We start from the raw sequence: 19,710 nt of genomic DNA, 5'->3' as shown, positions 1-19,710 counted from the left end.
CGGAAATCCACTCAGCTGGTCCTCTGATCATTTTATGGAAGAAAAAAAATTTACAACTTTTAATTTTGTGTTGCGCCAGATCGATTTTCGAAAATTTCGTCGTTTTCGGTCCACGTCACATGTATCGATTTTTTACGGTGGCGAGATTAAAGTCTCAAAATCACCATCGGGGAACTTTGACAATCAGTCATGAACTCAAAAAATAATTTTTTAGACTTGATCATTTTTATAAAATAATCTGTGAAGCCTGGAGATTAGATTACCATGTTGACTCAACTTTTTATGTACACTGAGCCCACCGTAAAAAATCGATATATGTGACATGGCCGAAAACGACGAAATATTCGAAAATCGATCTGGCGGCAGCACAAAATTTAAGTTTGAAATTTTTTTTTCTTCCATAAAATGATCAGATGGACCAGCTGAGTGGATTTCCGGCTGAGCCTTAGAAGAACTAACACATTTTGTAAAAACCGCTACACCCTAAATGCAGAGACGCTCTGGTCTCTATTCGTTTCGTGAAAATTATAAGTGATAAATATTTACGGGCTACAAGTAGAATTTATAGTAAGTTTTTCCCATTGAATTTAATTAATATTTCGGATAAACAAATACAATTTCCATTAATTTAATATTTACAAAGATCTCCACACAATTTCCATCTAAATGTTTCTACTAGAAGTACATATTCGACCAAACTTCATCCAGTCCGCAATATTCACAGAACAGTATATTATTTCAATGGTATACACAGCAAATACATTTATTTAATTAATTTATTTTTACTTTGTACACATCACATTTTCTGATTATTTATTTTTTTCCCTAAATTTCTTCTCACATGATTTTTTATTACCTGGCGAAGTTGATTCTCAGCAACAGAAACAAAAAAACTTTTTCAATTTTCATTTCAACCCGTATTTAATGGCTTCTGAAGCACTACTCAACTCGGCTATTAAAACACGCATGAAAATAGAGTAGAAAGTAAATTGAACGAAATCAATTTGTACGAATTTTACTGCACTCTATTAAGTGGGATTAGTTAGGAGTATAGCTATATAATTGGTCATAAAAAATTACATTTTCGTATGCAAGAATTATAGTTGAAAGAGTCATCAAAGATAGTAACGTTTCTCTTGTAGCGTTTTACCTTCACGGTCGGGTGGTAATGGTAAGGTCGTCCAATCGGTAAAATAGCAATTTAGCGAACATCTTTCTGACCGTTCATTTTGCGAATAAGAAGAACTGACATTATTGAATTCACATGAGGTGCAGCGCAAATAAAGTAAAACAATTTCCCGTGCCACTATTTGAAATGGAAAGACCGGTTGGCCGAACTTGTTCGATCAGAGCGCCAACAGAGCGAACAAATAAACTTTTTCATTGCAATCCCATTGATGTTATTCATTACAAATGCGATATCCACGTTAAAAATGGATGCTATTCGTACCTGGTTGCGAATAGTCACTTCGTTAAAATATTACATGCAAATGTCGTTACATTGGTAATGTATGTGAAATGAATACACTGAATTGGATTGTAAATCGTCACTTCTTATGTCTGCCTACACTCTGCTAAAGGTTTGTACTTCCCCAAATTGGAAATTAGTAGAATTTTCGATTGAAAGTCCATCGAATGTTAAGGTTATGTGTAGATCAATGATCATCACAATGAGTTTAACGAGTTCCGTTAGTTCATTGGTGTATTTCGCTAGAAAAATCCCTTCGCCTCTTCAACTTTTAAGATTCGATTTAAAGACCTCTCGTGCTTCCGTTTCATCGTAAAAATTAGTTTCTTGAATCTTATAACAATTGAAACATTATTATCCCCTATAAATATCAGGACGTGAGTAAAAAATAATTCGGGAAAAAGAAAATGAATCAATAAATTAACGAAGGTCAGTCTTACTTTGTGTTTCGTGTGATTAGATTGGATACGTCATGAGAGGATTTTATTGTATTTCCCAATACGAGTATCAGGTAAGTGGTTCAAGTATAAATATCATAAAGCGCCCGCTTCGTTTTCATATTTTTTTACCGTACCGACACAACAGATAATAATTCATAATTTACATTAAAGTAATTTATCATCACACATATATAACACATATAACACATCCTGTGGCAGCAGTGATGTGTCTCGAAAGCGTATTGAATATCCAACGTAAAGTATGTGTTGGATCGACTAAACATCATCGAATCGATTATTTGCACTCACATAACTTATAATACTTCGATTTCCCGACGGTGCATAAATCATTTCCTTATCGATGTCCTTTCGATGCTTTTCATGGTAGCGATTTGGTTGCTGTTGATGTTGGCTGCGATGATTTTGATTTTGACTCCAATTTACGTATACTTCAGATGGTGGATTTGTTTCACCGACTTTAACATATAATTGCTCTTGCTGTTCGGTTGTTTGGGGCTGTTGTTGTTGTTGTTGTAGATTATGGTTATGTGATAGCTGTTGTTGTTGTTGCTGCTGCTGATTGATACCATCACCGAAACTTATTCGAAAATTCGGCATTCGCGATAATTTTAATCGATTTGGTCTTATTGTTCCGATTGGTGTTTGTGGCACTGATACGCTTGCATTGTATGTGTTACAGTGATTCACTAATTTATTTTCGGTGATGTTCACCTTGTCTTTCGGATTGAAATACGATTCCGAATAAACGCCGCGATTCGTTTGCGGATAGAGTTCATTGGAAAAGTACATGTTGTGATGTGAATTATGCCTAAAATTAGTCAGTCTTGTACCACCCACAAGTGTTGTGGTTGCATAAGGGGCTGGTGAGCGATTGCCACTACATTCGCTGGGTGTTTTGCGGAATGTTGAAACTTCTGCATAATCGGCCGGATAATTTGAATAGTCACATCTGGTGAATAAATGAAAGAAATTAGGTTAAAATTTGCATATTTGATGGGAAAAATGAGGTCAGAGGGTAGAGATGTGCGGGACGCCCGAAAATGTCGGGCCGCCCGGGTTTTTATTCGGCCCGACCGGGCCTGGGCCGGGTGGGCTTCAAATCTGTCGGGCCGAGCTTGGACCGGACCTAAAAAATCAAGATGGCCAGATTTTCAAAGTTTCGCGCACTTTTTTATATGAAATTTGCTTTCGGGCCACCCGAAAATGTCGGCCCATCCGAGTTTTTATCCGGCCCGATCGGGCTTGGGCCGGACGGGCTATAAATACGTCGGGCCAGTTCGGGCCGGGCTTTAAAAATGAATTTCGGACCGGGCTTCGGGCCGGACGGGCTTCAAAAAAACATCGGCCCGCACACCTCTACAGAGGGATGAAATGACCAAGCCAAATATTTTGGAACGTTTCAAACTCAATTTTCACATTTTCGGGTTTCGTTATAAGCAAAATACAATCCAAAATTTTTTGTATGTTCAGTGCAGTACCAAATCAAAAATAAATAGAAAATTTACTTGTCCATATGTATGCAATGCATACTATGCATTCACAATAGTCGCCATTTTTGACGGGGCATTATTGTTGGGAATTATTGTTATTGTTGGACATTATCGTTTTTGTCCAAAAAAGCTGGCGTCCTCTATTACCATAACACCCACATACCCAAGGAATTTGAAAAAGAGAAATCGTTGCCCCCTCCCCAAACCATTCAACAAAAGACATTTATTTTCCATAATATTTACCTGTTTGTATCGGCATCGTGTGGCGGTGGAACTGTACAAACGGGTGCATAGTCTGCTATCTGGTCTTTTGGTATTTCCGTTTGACGCCAGACCATTCCTGTCGTGTCTAACCAAAATCCATTTCCATTCCTCGATAAACTTGATATTTTGAGCACACCATTAGTTCGATCGTCTGTAAAAGAGAACAGTTTCCCATAAATTATAAGTTTTCCACGTTTGGTAGTTTGGTTTTAAAAAAAAATGGTTCAAAGCGAAAAAAACAAACGAATTCGGTTGAAATAAACAAAACAATGAGCTCCATATGCATGAATCAAGAAATTTCGTCGATGATAAATGGAAAAGATGAAAATGAAATGCAAACATGTATTATGAATAGGTGGTTGTTGTTGATGTTGATATTGAGTTTATCGTTAGCTTTACAGAGTAAACGAACAACTTATATGCTACCCAGATTGAGACTATCATTTCAATTAGCAGAATAAAGGGTGCGCTATTTGAACGCAAATCCAATTAATTAGCAATATTTCGAACTAACAAAGATACAACACTAACAGATTTGCATAAGTATACATTGGTTGCTTACGGATGCACTTGATTTAAATCGAATTGGTTATTTGTGTACCTGTTTTGGACGATTGATTTTAGGCAATTTCGCGGATTGTAGGCCGAACGAAGTGAGGCTTACAAGCGAAATTGCCTTAAATCAACCGTCCCAAACAGGTGCACATGTAAGTTTTCATGCAGAGGGCCGGAAACCCGAGAAAATTCGAAAAATTGCCCTCATTTTCGGCCCCGAAGCATGAAAAATAGTTTTTAACTAGGCCGTTAATGTAAACTTTATCTGTCAATTTTGTTTTCACTGCATTGAATAATGAAAAGACATCTTTTCTGCTCTAATTAGTCGATAAACAGCGACTTTTTATAATTTATTTTGACAAAAAGGGCCTTTTTAGGAAAATAATTCTTCTACGACACATGAAAAAAACACAATTTTATATTTTTAAAGTTGAAATGAAAATCCACAAAACTCACATCAAATTTATACAACAATCGGCAATGATATAACACGGCTACGCCCGATTTGCCTTTGTTATTGTTTGTGTGTGTTAGTAAATGAAAGTTCTAAACTGTTCTAAAAAACTTACAGCCTCCTGACAGTCTTTTTGAATATTGAAAAATATTGAGAAGAAAGTCGCACAAAATTATTAAAATGCTTTTTAAATATATTTGAATTATCGTAAAATAAATTCTGTAAACGCAGAATTGTTCTATTTTGTGTGAAGAATGTAAATAAATTATAAAAATTTTGTCTGTTTCCCGACTAAATCTGATCAATTAAAATTTTCCGATCCCAAATTTATGGAAAAATGTTAAACTGAATGAAGATTCAATAACCACAGTCGGTGGCAGTGAAATTTCAGTTGGAATTTGCTTCAGCCACAGCCACACAAACAATCTGAGTTCTTTGAATTTATATTCTCACTCACTTCCAAACCCTTTTCCTACGGTGAAGTCTTACTGTTCAGACTTTTCATTTCGCTCATTCCCTTGACTGTAAGTCATGGGGTTTACAAAAACAAATACACCGTACATAACACGTTCACTATGATTAAAAATGTATTGAAATGTGACGAAATAAGGCATCAGAACAGTCGGAGCGTTTGCTGCGACTGAGCCCCGTAAACCTATTTTGACCGAAACCATTATACGACCGTAGCCCTAATAAGCCCGTAACCCTTATTCGTCCGTTATCAAAGTGCTTCCGTAACCTTATTGCGTACTTGACATTATTGCCTATTTTTGCAAATTAACTGTAAGTGTTCATCTTTAAAATTGCGCTTAGCGCAATTACAAAAGCCCGTACGAAGTAATTCTCAAGTATAAAAAAAAAATTCGATGTAATTTTAGGAATCCGAATTTACAACTTTTTTTATCAATTTTCTTTCGGTATTGAATTATCTGTCAAACGAAACAAAGCAAAGTTTGATGAAATATTCTCGATTTATGAGCAAAAACCACATAAGGCCACAAAGCGGCCTTAGTCGAAGGGCCCAAATTTGAAACTTTTTTCACCACGTTCTCTTTGTATTCAACTACCTTCCATAAAAAACTAAATCTAGCAAAATCGGATGAGATTTACTCGATTTATGTGCAAAAAAACACTTAGGGCCGAGTAGCGGCCTTAGTCCAAGGGCCCAAACTTAACACTTTTTTTGCCATCATTCTATTCGACATTCAATTATCTCTCTAATGAAGCAAAAACTAGCAAAATCGGATGAGATTTACTCGATTTGTGTGCAAAAAACCCTTAGGGCCGAGTAATGGCCTTAGTCCAAGGGACCAAATTTGAAACTTTTTTTGCCATCATTCTATTCGGCATTCAATTACCTTCCATAAAAAACTAAATCCAGCAAAATCGGATGAGATTTACTCGATTTATGTGCAAAAAACACTTAGGGCCGAGTAGCGGCCTTAGTCCAAGGGCCAAATTTGAAACTTTTTTCGCCACGTTCTTTTCGGTATTCAATTACCTTCCATAAAAAACTAAATCTAGCAAAATCGGATGAGATTTACTCGATTTATGTGCAAAAAACACTTAGGGCCGAGTAGCGGCCTTAGTCCAAGGGCCAAGTTTGAAACTTTTTTTGCCATCATTCTATTCGGCATTCAATAATCTCTCAAATGAAACAAAAACTAGCAAAATCGGATGATATTTACTCGATTTATGTGCAAAAAACACTTAGGGCCGAGTAGCGGCCTTAGTCCAAGGGCCAAATTTGAAACTTTTTTCGCCACGTTCTTTTCGGTATTCAATTACCTTCCATAAAAAACTAAATCTAGCAAAATCAGATGAGATTTACTCGATTTATGTGCAAAAAACACTTAGGGCCGAGTAGCGGCCTTAGTCCAAGGGCCAAATTTGAAACTTTTTTTGCCATCATTCTATTCGGCATTCAATAATCTCTCAAATGAAACAAAAACTAGCAAAATCGGATGATATTTACTCGATTTATGTGCAAAAAATACTTAGGGTTGAGTAGCGGCCTTAGTCGAAGGGCCCAAATTTGAAACTTTTTTCGCCACGATCTTTGCGGTATTTTATTCTTATTCTTTGTTATATTTTTATAGTTTTTCAATAAAATGTTGGGTAATGGTTCGCAAACGATTGGTGACTATTGTTACGTTTACTGATCTTGTGTTTTTCTAATCGTGCTTTTTCCTTTGATCCTTTTCCTTTTATCCACCTTACCGTAGAACGCATATAAATTGAAAAACTACCACACTCCCTGATGAGTTCCCCAATGTGTTTGTCTTCACTTTACATTTCACGGGAATTGTAAGGATGAACTCCGAAGTTTTTGAATTTAGCGGAACGAAACGGTGTCTCTAGGTACTCTAGGGATAAACGAGACTCGGACAATTTTTTGTTTTTGTTTAATTCGCTCTTGCGTTTTTACGCGGATTTGACTGTACTTGGACTTAGTATATGGCCCTTCTTTCGTGGTCTTCATTGTTCTGTTTTAGCTCGGTTGAAGTCTTGAATATGGTGAGAAACTGACGCTGAGACTCTGAGTGAACGATGGATCAATGGACGAAATTTCTTTTCTTGCACAGATAATCCGTAGACGATTGCTTCATGGATCAGCGAGTTATGATTCACTTCAGATTATACTCTTCAATAAGTATATAGAAGAGAAACGGGCAAGATAGGTTTAGTCCCAAACACACCGAGGCATTCATCATTTTATAGACATTAACGGTCTAATATGAGCATAAAACCAGGCCAGTAACAGAAAATGAAGTTGTGAATCAAAAATTAGTACCGTTTTATAACATCTCAAGACTTTACAAAGATTTTCAGTAAAACAAAACAGAATTAAATTATTAATGAGAGATTTGGACCGTTCTAGTAGTTCTTCTTAATCAACCAATAAATCATTACCAATCCAACATCTATTCAGACAGTCAAGGGATTTGACCCACCCAACAAATGGGACCTAGTTAAATCTCGTATAGTTCGTAAGATTTTAGTTTCACCAGATTTTTCTCAGAGAGGCAGCGCTTCTTAGCTAAAATTTCAGCCTACATTTGCGCGTTTCGTATTTTGTTGTCACTAATTTATTTTCACCAGAATCCGTTTTGAAGAATGTATGACGACAATAACAACCACGAATATGTTGACTTTTTAGACCCGTACGAAGTACTGGGGTCTTATAGGTTTACGCATACGTTTGTAACACGTCGAATTGGACTCCCTGAGTAAGGGGAAACCTATTGTGGTTGTCTAGAGATGCCAAATCCGCGAAAAAAAAAATGTCCGTCTGTCCGTCTGTCTGTCTGCACGATAACTTGAGTAAAACGCATCCGATTTTGAAAATTCTTTTTTTTCCCGTTTGGTAATGTCAAAAGACAGGCTAAGTTCGAAGATGAGTGATTTTGGATCGACCCCTCCCGAGCTGTGGCCCAATAAGTGCTTTACGGTTTTTCGAAGATATCTCCGGACATTTAAACGTTAAACTTGTAAGTGATACGTCAAATAAAAGGTATTTACAATACCGATCGACAAAAAAAAAGTTTATGGAAATCGGATGACCGACTCGTGAGTTAGACCCCTTGGTGTGGAACAGGCACAGGGCGGCAAGCAGTTTTTGCTTGTAGGTCGGCCACATTTGAACATATTTCGTCTGTTTTAGCTTTATTAGATAGGTATTGACCGTACCAATCAAGGAAAAATTTTTTTATGAAATTATGTTCTCCGGAGCGTGAGCTAGGTCTCTTGGAGTGAGCTCTTATCTGGCTACTCGGAAGTACAGTGAACGTGGTGTATTTTGACAATATCTCGAGTAAATTTTGACCGAATTTCATGAATTTTTTTTAGGTATTAACGAATGTAAAGCGTCGGTACTATTTCCGGTCTCCTAACAAAATGGCTGCCGGCGGCCATATTGGATTTTAGTAAAAGTGATATAAAGTGGGAAAAATGATGCTTAGAGAGTTTCTGTTAACATGGAAATAATGTGTTAAGTGTGAGGGGTTTCAGGGATTCCATATATGGACATCTATATATACAGGCATATAGAGCTATATAATAGCATATTCCTCTGTGAAATGTTTATTTACAGTGAAATATAGGTAAATATAGCCGTATATAGCTGTTTAAATAGGAATTTATGAAATTTGACTTCGTACGGGGCTGTCTATATTGCCTCCGGCAATTTAATTGTATATGATAACAAGGCAAAGAGTGGATAATGTAAGTGATTTAAAAGGAAGAATAGTTTTTCAGCAGAGAAGAAAATGAAGTAAGAGAAATGAAGAGTTTCACATTAAAGGTTTTTGATACGAATAGGTGTTTCGTACGGGTCGGCGTTAGCTATGTTTACAATGCACTTCAAGCATGAGTGGTACTCTAGATATAGTACAGAAACGGGACAGTGTCTTAAACAAATTTTGCAAAAATCTGGACAAAATTTCATACAAAATAGTACTCTATTTGGAAGCTGTCACTCAAAGCACTTTGCTTGAAACTGTTACCCTGCCTCAGGATTAGCCAGGTGAAACTGCTACAACCCAATCTATCTTTTTTTAAATATCTTCTAAAACAAAATATGAAACGCACAAATGTAGTCTACCAGCACCGATGCCTCTTAACACCTTTGAACTATGTAACAAGAGATAGATTTCAATTCTCATTGATAATTACACACCGCATGATTCATAGGTCGCAATCTTGCCAAAACAAAAAGTTCATCTACTGTGATAAAACTTTCCATAACATCCGCCTGCAACAGTATCGATACACAAGTAAGCAACCAAAATCACAATTAACCCCAATTTTGTGCCTAAATATTCATAATCAACCCAAAACCATTCATAATCATAATAACCATCATCCATAAGGCAAATATTTGCAGGCAAATCATCGGTCCTATCACATAATTACCCATGGCGCATATAAAATCTAAATAAACCACGGCGGAAAAGAAAATAAGCAACACAACAAAACATGAAGAATTGAAAATTATAATAGAAGTTCGTTGGTTGGTTGAGCTTTTTCGTTTTTGTCCTCTTTTTTTTCATGTTTTCTTTGTGTTTTGAAAATTCGGTCGTATAAAGTTGATGGCATGATACATCTAAAGGGTAGTAAACATACACATAATTATGCCCTTGAACACAACCCTCTCAATTTGTTTATTTATGGTTAACATATTTATGCATGACGATATGTTGTATGCACGTGGGACCGCACAGATATCATAATCTAATTATTACATCAATATTTGTAGAAAAGCGCTACGGAATCCATCAGGTAGAATATTCAGACTGAATAATATGTGTACAAAATGGAATGAAGGAACTACAAAAGAAATGCATGGCTGTAATATTGCGTAATTGATGCTGAATTTCCTATTTCAAATTTATGCAAAAGCTTTGATTTTTTAAATCGCTGTTGAGACTACACGTGCTTCTTGCAACAGTGGATTTGACGTTCAACAATTTTCCGATTTATTTTTTCGCTTTGATGTTTTTTTATTTATTCTGTTAGCGAATTGTCTACTAAAACTACTTCTACTACAACGAGAGAAACTACATTCGATCTGTAATTTCCTAATAATTTCACTTTTAGTGATAGTGACACCCTTTTCATGGAATCGTGAATCAGGACTTCTAAACAAGAAACAACAAATGAACTTACCTCTAATTGAACTGAGCGCACTTTGTTTCATCAGCATATGCTTCCGCTTAACAAACACCATCGCGAAGAATGTTAAAATCATAACAACCAAAATTGTGCATAATAGGGCTATAAACCAAGGCTGCGTTAGGAAATCATCCATATGGTTATGATTTATGGGATATCTGAAAAAGAATTTATGATTTATGAATCTTTTCTTTCTTCTCGCATTTTTTATGTTCGTTTTTTATTAAAAAAAAAAAAAGAAGAAGAGAAACACAAAAACGAAAAAAATAGGTAATATGGCGCGTTAGTCGCCGCTCTGTTCTCGCTCAATATCTTCGTTGATGAACACTTTGTGTCATCTGATACGTTTATTACAATGTTATCATAAATGTTCGTCTGAAGGTACATAAAGGAAAATGGATATATGCCATCATTGTGAGTTTATATACTGCACAGCGTTGTCGGTAATAAATAGGTGGAACACTTTACTCATTGATAATGATAATGACGTTCTCTTTCCAACAGTTTCGTACTTTAATCCGTTAAATAATTTGATTATATTCCAAAACAAAAACAAACCTGTGTGACGACGATTGATCCAACCGCTTCGTAATCGGATCCAAACGCAGTGTAGCCGGTGAACTATATGGTCCAATGCCAGCATTATTGACAGCAGCCACACTAACTGTATAGGTGACGCCTTCTGTTAAATTGGCTAGCAATAGGGTCGGTGTGCTTGCCTCTATCGTTACATTTGTCAGGACTCGTGATTTGTTCAGATTGATGTCAATGCCACGCACGATAATACTGTACGATATTAGAATACCTGCGTAAACATAGGAAGAAAATAAAACAGATGAAAGGGATGTTTAAAATGAAATGACGGAATTTCATCAGATAATGCAAATTAATAATTCAGTGAAAGGGTTCCCTCTTTCCTGGGATTTATGTTTTATTTAAAGTTACATTATGTTGAGTGCCAGCAGTTAGACGGGAAACATTTGGAAATGTTTCTTTTTCTTTTTTTTGTGTATGCAATGTAATAGAGAATTGTTGTTTGTTTAGCATAAGCGGAAGAAAATGGTATTTGCATACATATCATCGAGGTGAATAGTGATTAATATCAGTGGTGCTCAATCTCAATACTATGACAAAAGTCCTAATATGCAACAGAAAGTGGTTGGAATTATTTGGGTGGATGTAAGATGTAAGGATTTTCAAAGCATACATTATTGTTCAATGTGGCATGTGTTCTTTTTATTTCGTTCTAATAACGTTCTATTACAGAATCTTAAACAATATATTAAAACCAATTGGAACATCGAAAGAAATTACTCTTCAAATCATTTCATTTCAATTGCGAGCAGTGTACTAAAGGTCTATACTAAAGTATCGGCGAATTCTGTTGTTTGTATCCTAATTAATTTCTCTTATTTGATTTTACGGACGAAACCCCAACATTTTAATTAAATGCAAAACACAATGAAAATATAAACTAAAATCCACTCACCATTATGAGCTGGCATAGCAGGTTGTTTCCACTTCAAATAAACCGCAGAAGAATTCAATAATAAAGCTTCCATATGCGAAGGTGGCTCACTTGGTACTATAATAATCAAAACACAAAAGGCATAAATTTAATGAGAAATTCTGTGCTGTTGCGTCCATAATTTACTATGCAATCGATAATTACTAAATAGGACAATGATATGCCAATGTAATTTTAATTAAATTCGAGACAAAAGGTACAATTTTAAAGCAATAAAACAAAAACTTACCATCCTCTAGTGTTCGAGATATCCGTGAATTTGATGGTTTGCCTTCGACAGTTTTGTAAAATGGCACGATGAAAAATTCATAAAGTGTATATTTCAGGAGTGAGGTAACAGTACACGTAGACGCTCCGCCACCATTCAATACGGTCAACATTTTATACGTTTCATTTGCTGAATCAATTTGTCGAGCATATATGTAAAAGCCTTCAACATATTTTCCATTGATTATCTATGTTCGGAAAATGTTTTCAGAATTTAATTAATTTCATTGACAATATACGAATGGAATTGATTGTGGTTGTGTGCTGTGAATGATCATTTTCAGATGATGCATAGTACAGCACAGTCACTGTTGGATACATAGCCAATTTTATATTTTGACTTTTTAACAGAACTGTAATACTATTCAAAACGAGACATCAGATACAATTTGCGAAATCAATTAGCATTATGAGAACTTTGATTAAAATACACAATTTCTTTCCATTTATTGAATTAGATTAGATTGAAATATCCGGCACAATGAAACCACGTAAAATATAAATATTTGTTCATAAAAAAGAAATCACTGACCTCCCACACAAGTTTCATGCTGGTTGGCTCCGTTGATGTCGCATTGGTAAGTTCAACAACATCCCCAGATAATAGACTTGCACGAGCTTCACTCAAATCCAAACCAATGTTGAACTCATTCTGTTATTCAATAGACGATTGAAATAAAAATTAATATTTTTCATTCGGTTATTGTTGTTTTCAGCAGACTGAAACTGAAATTCCGTGTCTACTCTTTTCACGTTAAAAACAAGAATAATTTAAATGAAGAAGGGAACACTACAATAAATATCGGTACAACGGACGCTCCACAAGTAACAGTCCGTTTTAGTGTTTGTGTAATGACATTCATCATCATCATATTTGTCTATCATACTAGTTCGGTACAGTCAAAGTATAAAATCAGGGAAATGGAAAGTTCACTTCGCATAATATTTCTGGTAAGAATATAATGAATGTAAAAGCGAGTTCGCATTGAGGTTGGTTATGGGTAGAATAAAGCACCCTCCGTTGGGGGTAAGTAAATTAATTAAATTGATTGCACAAACACAAGAAGAATAGCAGAATGGGTTACAAACAAACGAAGAAAGGCAGACACATAGAAGAGCGAGAGAGATGAAAGAGGAATTTTTTGTTTGTTTTATCAAGTGGTATATTCCGTTTGCTCTATAATAAAATACAGAACAGAAATAGAAAATTACACAAATACTTAGTGCAGTGCTTGAAATAAATAGAAAAGAGTTGTAATAAAATGGTTTTTAGTTTTCCAATGACGAAGAAAGGAGGAGGATGAGGAGGGGAAAAAATGTAGCAAGAATAAAAGTCGGTCTCGGGAAAGAGAGATGATTTATGAATGTGACTTTAATTGATCCTTTATTGTATCCAGGTCCCATATAATAAAGGATGACTTGCATAGCATGTGGTCAACCTGATTTATTACAGTAATCGTGTCCAACGTTCAAAAGGCAGTATGGAAAGGTGAAATAATGGGATGAAGTTGGCGGAATATTGTCTTTTGTTCTATTTTCAAAGGAGGATCAAGACTACTGTATAGAGTCTTTCATGGAAAATACCTATCGCTAAATACAAAATTTGAAATCGTCATGAATTCCAACTGTCTACAAAATTCGTTTTGGGTCGCAATTTAAAAAAATCACCGAAATGTTGTCCTATATCCACTGCGTTTAAAATAGAATTTACTTTTTAAATCGAATCCAATTAAAGTTCAATAAAACTTAAAATAAAATGACATCTAATGCAGTCACATACATACATACAGCGACCATGTATAGTCGGTACATTACATTATGTTTATGTATACCATACCTCAAATAAAATTCAATTAATTGAAATCCACTCACCATTCCGACCAAAATTGGTTCACTCAATTGGCTGGGCATCGATAAACCATGTTTATTTTCAGCTCTGACAACAAAATAGTAGCTAATGCCTGCTGTTAATCCAATTTGTGTGTAAGTGGTGTTTTGTAAACGAGTAGCAACTGGCAGCCATCCATCTGTATCATTTCTACCGTACATTTCCACCGTATAACCAAGAAGGCTGGATGCGCCAACTTTATTGCTTCGAGTCCATGCGATTGTCACACCATTTTCTGTTTTCTCAACAATTTGCGGTTTTCCTGTGGGTAAAATTTATTTGTTGTTTAGCTGATGTGTATAGACGATAATATGAACATTTCGACTAAAACTGGTTACGGGTACGAGTGGCTCGGAATGTATGTTTCATTAAATTAAATTAGTGGAATTTTTGGGTGGCTGGAGAAATGTGTTCTCTGTGTTACTTTATAATTGAGTAAAACATGTTATCACTAAACACTTTATGGACACGATATTCTCATTTATTTATTTATCCACACAATGGAGCACTTTAGAGGGCGATTCTGGGTCAATGAGCATCAAAGAAAGTTTCACAAAATAAAATTAACTGAAAATTCTGGACGAGAAATGAATTGTGAATGTGTTGTGAGGTTGGTGAGGTTTACAAGATATAAAGAATATAAAAAAAATGTACCAGGCTGTCCAGGGAATGTTGTTGGTTCGGGTGCACGATAAAATTTTATGTTTGGATTTGTCGGCATTTCCAATTTTAAATACGCACTCCAAGTTGACTTTCCGCTCCTACTACTGCTGACCTGAAGGTCAGAAACAAACACACAAATCGTAAATTAATTCGACCTAAAACGATATAGCCGATAATCACTTACGCAAGTATACAATCCAGCATCGTCATCTTTTTTAAGATCGGTAATTGTCAAAGTGCCATCTTCGGAGAGGGTAATACGTTCCGATAAAATAACAGGAATACCATCGCGATACCACGAGATAATAGGAGTAGGACTCCCAATCGATTTGCATGGTAAGGCCGCAACCGATTTCAAAGGTAATGTCTGATTGGTTGGACCCAATGTTATGATTGGCGGTGGTCGATCGTCTTGTGGATTTAACGACAATACGACACGACTGCTTACGGACGAAACACTGTTCACTGCACTGCATACAATAATTTTACCCGCATCGTATCGTTGCACCTTCGATATGGATAGGACGCTACGACCTTCAGGTGTGATGGAAATTTCAACATTTCCATATTTCATACCAGGAAACATGAGTGTTCGATTTCCCTCAATCGACCAGAATATCGTTGGCTTTGGATAACCAGAAGCTTGACATTCAAACAGGGCTTCCTTACCAATTTCGGAAATTTGTGTTTTTGGTCTTACAGTGAATTTGGGTGGAGCTGTTGATGAAAGAATGCTTTTCGGTCAGAACAAATGACAAATAAACCTTTTCGATAGTCTTACAATGAACGGAAAGCGTTCCAGTTGCTGTAACTGAACCGACAGCATTATCTGCTTCACAACTGTATTCGCCCATGTCATCCAATGTGACGCCATCCAATCTCAAGCTACGATCTTCTAAGATTTGTACACGTCCTAAAAATGAACATTTGAACATTTCAAAATCACTTTAATTAACTGAATCCGATTGTCAAGCTTCCACGCCTCTATTTCGGCAAAACATGGCAAATAATATTCCACCGCTGACTTATATGTTTGTTCCTCCCACGCATATGCAAATATATAAATGTTAGCGCCGGATACACACACAAGCAGTCATTTATCAATAATAGTAGATTACAGCAGAGCCTATGTAAATGAGTAATACATGTGTGCGCACACATGTATTACTCATTCACATAGGATCTTCTGTACTGTTCTTTAATGTGTAGTAGGCATCCTGTGCGTTGTATTTATATTGTCTAAGATGAAAACTACGAAATAATTTTGCATAAAAGTAGCATTTCGGAGCCTTTTCACTTCTAAACATTTTGCACTAAAATTGCATTTTCATTTAGTAGGCATCGGTAGTGTCTGCCATTTTGGCGATATTTACTTGACTTCTTTATTGTTGTCATTCTCAGTTTCAGTAAACAATTTTTGATTTTGTTGTTTCAAATTATAAATTCAGTTGTGATTTTAGTGTTTTCTTAATTGTATCGATGGCACGTATACCAAAAAATAGTTTTGCCTGCGTAAATTCCAATTTATATCGTGGTTTGTGAGAAGTCAAAACATAAAGAAAATCATCGAAAAATTTCCGACCAGAGCATGTAAATGATCGCGCATAGCATGTAAATCATCGAAAAACCTAACATGTAAATAAATTGAGATTGGCTCGTTCGGTTCGTGTTTTTTATGTAGGTGGAAGCACGGGGTTTCGGGGGGTTTTGAAATTAATTTTCGCTATGTTGCTCACATTGCAATGTCAAATATGTCTAAGGTCGTTTAATTTGTGCTAGGTGAAGTCTTTTTTCACTAAGCAATCAGCGTAACCTTCGTAAATAAATAATCTTGAATTTGTCAACAATGTGTGGCAACATGTAAAAAACAAAAATCAAAACCCCCTCAAAACCGGTGGCGATCCACTTGTCAACGGACAATACATAAACAAATTCCATCCCCTATTTCATTTACATTCTCATCGCATACATGTACATGCACTCATTTACATAGGCTCTGCTGTAATCTACTATTAGTGTCGCTCACAGCAAACATTTTATCCGTTTACACATTTCTATTATGCATATGTACAGTCTTCGACACTTCAAATGTCTCACTGTCATTTTTTTCAAAGAATGTCATTGTGAATTCGCAATGATACAACGAAATTCTCAGAAAAATTTGACAGTGAGACTTTTAAAATGTCGAAGACTGTATAATGTTACACTCGTAATTAAATACCGAAATGGAATTAAGCCATTCGACAAGAGATAAATGACAATTTTTTTTTTATCTCACGGATAAGTCCACCTACCTAAGGGCATATTACCACCGGAAGCACTTCTTCGCCACAAAACATCTGGTAAGGGTTCACCACCGACACGACATTGAAATGTTACGGAACTTCCAACTACCGAAGTTTGATTTTGCGGGCCTCGTATCAAAAACGGTTTAACTGAGAAGGAAACATTCCAGGTCATACGAATGCATTTAGTTTCTTGTACACCAAGTTATTCTTACCATGTACTTTCAAGAAAGCGACAGAACTTTCACGCACCCCAGCAATGTTACGAACGACGCACTGATATCGACCGTCATCAGTTTGTCGGGTATCTTGAATAGCCAGATTACCACCGTCAACGATGCGCACTCTATATTTGAAAAACAATACAAAAGACGATTATTGATGGGAACAATTAGGATAACAAACATGAAACGAAGAAAAAAGGAAATTGAGAAGAAAGTGAAGCACTCACCTCTTTGAATTAGTCAAATCCATTGTTTGTCCATTCTTCCTCCACGTGATTTGTGGTTCTAAAAGGAAAATCGTTTCAAAATTAAAATAACCAGCACTCCGAATAGCTTGAAGCTGTGTCTCACCTGGTGAGCCCCTAGGTGGACCGCATTCCATCAACGCCGTTTCACCTTGTGCAACTCTCGTATTTTGTGGCTCTAAACGAAAATCTTCGCGTAGAACTGAAAGAAAACAAAATGCAAAATTGAATTAAGACTGTTCGCACTGTGCGTTTCCAACCACTTCATTGTTTTAAAAGTTATTGGGAAATTGTTTGGGTCGTTCAGTTGCAAACTTTGACGCGGTCAGAACTTTTTTGTCCAATCATTAACTCCTTCCATTCAACTCTACAAGTGAAAGTACAATACTTACAATTCACTCTGTTTCAAAGTAGAAAGACTTCCTAATTAGCATTAATAATCATTAAAAATAAATTCCCTTTTTCCGTACATTTACACATCCGTGTTCAGCATACATCCTTCGCATCATTCTTTTCGAAAATCCTGAATATATGTCAGGTAATTCCATTAATGACTAGAAAAACAGTTTTATTTTTTTTGTTGTTGCTGTTGCTGTCCTACAATGTAAAACTGAAATGGAGCTCTTCAGTAGTAATAAATGAAATGTGAAAGTAGTAAAACGTCTATATCCATGCCGTCGTAAGAGTAAAACACAAGAAGAGGGGTGGACTGTGACTGCAGAAAATAGATGGAACTTTAATTTATACCTGTAATGACTGAGGATTAGTTGTACGTTATATGTGAGGATTAAACGATTTATGGGCTAGGATTTTCTTTAAAAACTTTTCAAGGAGATCAAAAGTCAAGCAAACGAACATCATAGCGGCGTACATACATTTCCCAAAATGTATGTAACATATCGAATTTCGGTTACATGAGTATGTCATATAAATATAGGTATAAATATAGAGATAAAGGGACAACGAAGAAAACTTTTGTAGCTCATAAATAAACTGCATCCGGGAAGAGAAGACTTTCAATACACAGTAAACCCATCCAAATGGAACTTAAATGGTGTCGTATCGTAGGAAAGATTTTTCCCTTATAAGGTAAGACATAAACTTTTCGGATGCACTAAAGCATGTGGGGAGTTAAAATGTCTTAACTATCCTCGATGATGATAATAATAATATGAAGCTGGAAGCACTTAAGAGTCATGTCTCTCTATCTCTCGAATATTGCCTCCTGGATCCATTTAATATATGTTTTAGAATAATAATAAACCATCATGCTGGGTTGGATAAGCTTTCTTCGTTGTGTGCCTTGGTGTACACATTAAAATATGTTCTTTTCTTACCACTTCGTCGTACCAAAAGTACATATTGCATACATGAAATGTAATGAAAGAAAGTTGAACCCCATAATTTTCCATATTATGCGATTTATGAATATAAAACAGTACATAAATTCAATGAAAACAAGGTAATAAAATCTCTATACATTTTAGGGAATAATAGAACGAAGTGTAGAATCTCTGTGAGTCAAAACAGATGTACATATATTAGAATATTGTTGTATGAATCTCTTGTCAAACTCTACATTTGTGTATGTAAATTTGTTATGCCCAGCATCCCGATTGTAGTTGCATAGACTCATATATTTATTTATTTATTTGTTGGTTTTGAGACCGTTCTAACAGCCTTTTACAGCCAATAACAAGTTCAGTCTGGATCACCGGCTTTACGTGACTTCCGAACCACGCCTCGAAGTATGTAATTACTCTCTGAGGAAAGTTAGGTGCGAAATTGATATCTCGCCTTAATGTAGGCTAGACATATGTACACAAATTCATCGTATTTGGGTTACGTCATACGATTCATTCAGTGTGTACATCGTTGCAGCCACCAAACACACCGCAACTACCCAAATTATGAAGCTTGAGTGAACTAAGGACGTTACCAATGCGATATAATCGCTAGAAAAATTCCATACGGAATTTGTCTGTCACGGGAATCGAACCCGGATCATTTTTGGTGGAAGGCTAGTACGTAACCACTGAGCCATCCCGCCATCCCGCCATCCCGGTATATATATATATATATATATATATATAGGTAGCCGAAGAAGTTTTCCCCAAATATGCTTAGTTATATCGCTCTTATTTTATGGAAATTGAAAATTTCGATAAACGTAATGCTCCCATGAGATGAAAATTCTAAGAAAACTTTTGAGCAATCCAAACACCAAAACATCGCACACAATAAA

General features: G+C 35.9%; 1 protein-coding gene across 1 annotated transcript; it reads right to left on the bottom strand.

The window, feature by feature from the left end:
* Positions 1 to 758: 758 nt before the first annotated feature.
* LOC119082247 (protein sax-3) lies at positions 759 to 17,733 on the bottom strand. The gene is made up of 15 exons (XM_037191709.1): positions 17,572 to 17,733; positions 17,448 to 17,505; positions 17,212 to 17,342; positions 17,006 to 17,146; positions 15,493 to 15,624; positions 14,896 to 15,428; positions 14,703 to 14,823; positions 14,033 to 14,310; positions 12,693 to 12,812; positions 12,123 to 12,348; positions 11,855 to 11,950; positions 10,924 to 11,170; positions 10,360 to 10,523; positions 3,663 to 3,834; positions 759 to 2,878 (listed from the first exon to the last, which is right to left on the bottom strand). The coding sequence occupies exons 1-15, from the start codon at positions 17,600 to 17,602 to the stop codon at positions 2,185 to 2,187; spliced, it is 3,144 nt and encodes a 1,047-aa protein (XP_037047604.1). The 5' UTR covers positions 17,603 to 17,733; the 3' UTR covers positions 759 to 2,184.
* Between the last annotated feature and the right edge of the window lie 1,977 nt (positions 17,734 to 19,710).

The sequence above is a fragment of the Bradysia coprophila genome, unplaced genomic scaffold (assembly GCF_014529535.1).
Source record: "Bradysia coprophila strain Holo2 unplaced genomic scaffold, BU_Bcop_v1 contig_400, whole genome shotgun sequence".
In the NCBI taxonomy this organism is placed as follows: Eukaryota; Metazoa; Arthropoda; class Insecta; order Diptera; family Sciaridae; genus Bradysia; species Bradysia coprophila.
Note: the sequence above shows the minus strand (reverse complement) of the source record. Positions and strands in the feature narration are given on the sequence as shown.

Bases quoted from the DNA above. Each gene is read 5' to 3' on its own strand.
- LOC119082247 (XM_037191709.1), bottom strand. From the start codon at position 17,602: ATGGAATGCGGTCCACCTAGGGGCTCACCAG. The intron at 14,824-14,895 runs GTAAGTGATTAT...TCTGACCTTCAG, and splicing joins ATGCTGGATTGTATACTTGC to GTCAGCAGTAGTAGGAGCGG. The intron at 14,311-14,702 runs GTACATTTTTTT...TTTTACCCACAG, and splicing joins AACATTCCCTGGACAGCCTG to GAAAACCGCAAATTGTTGAG.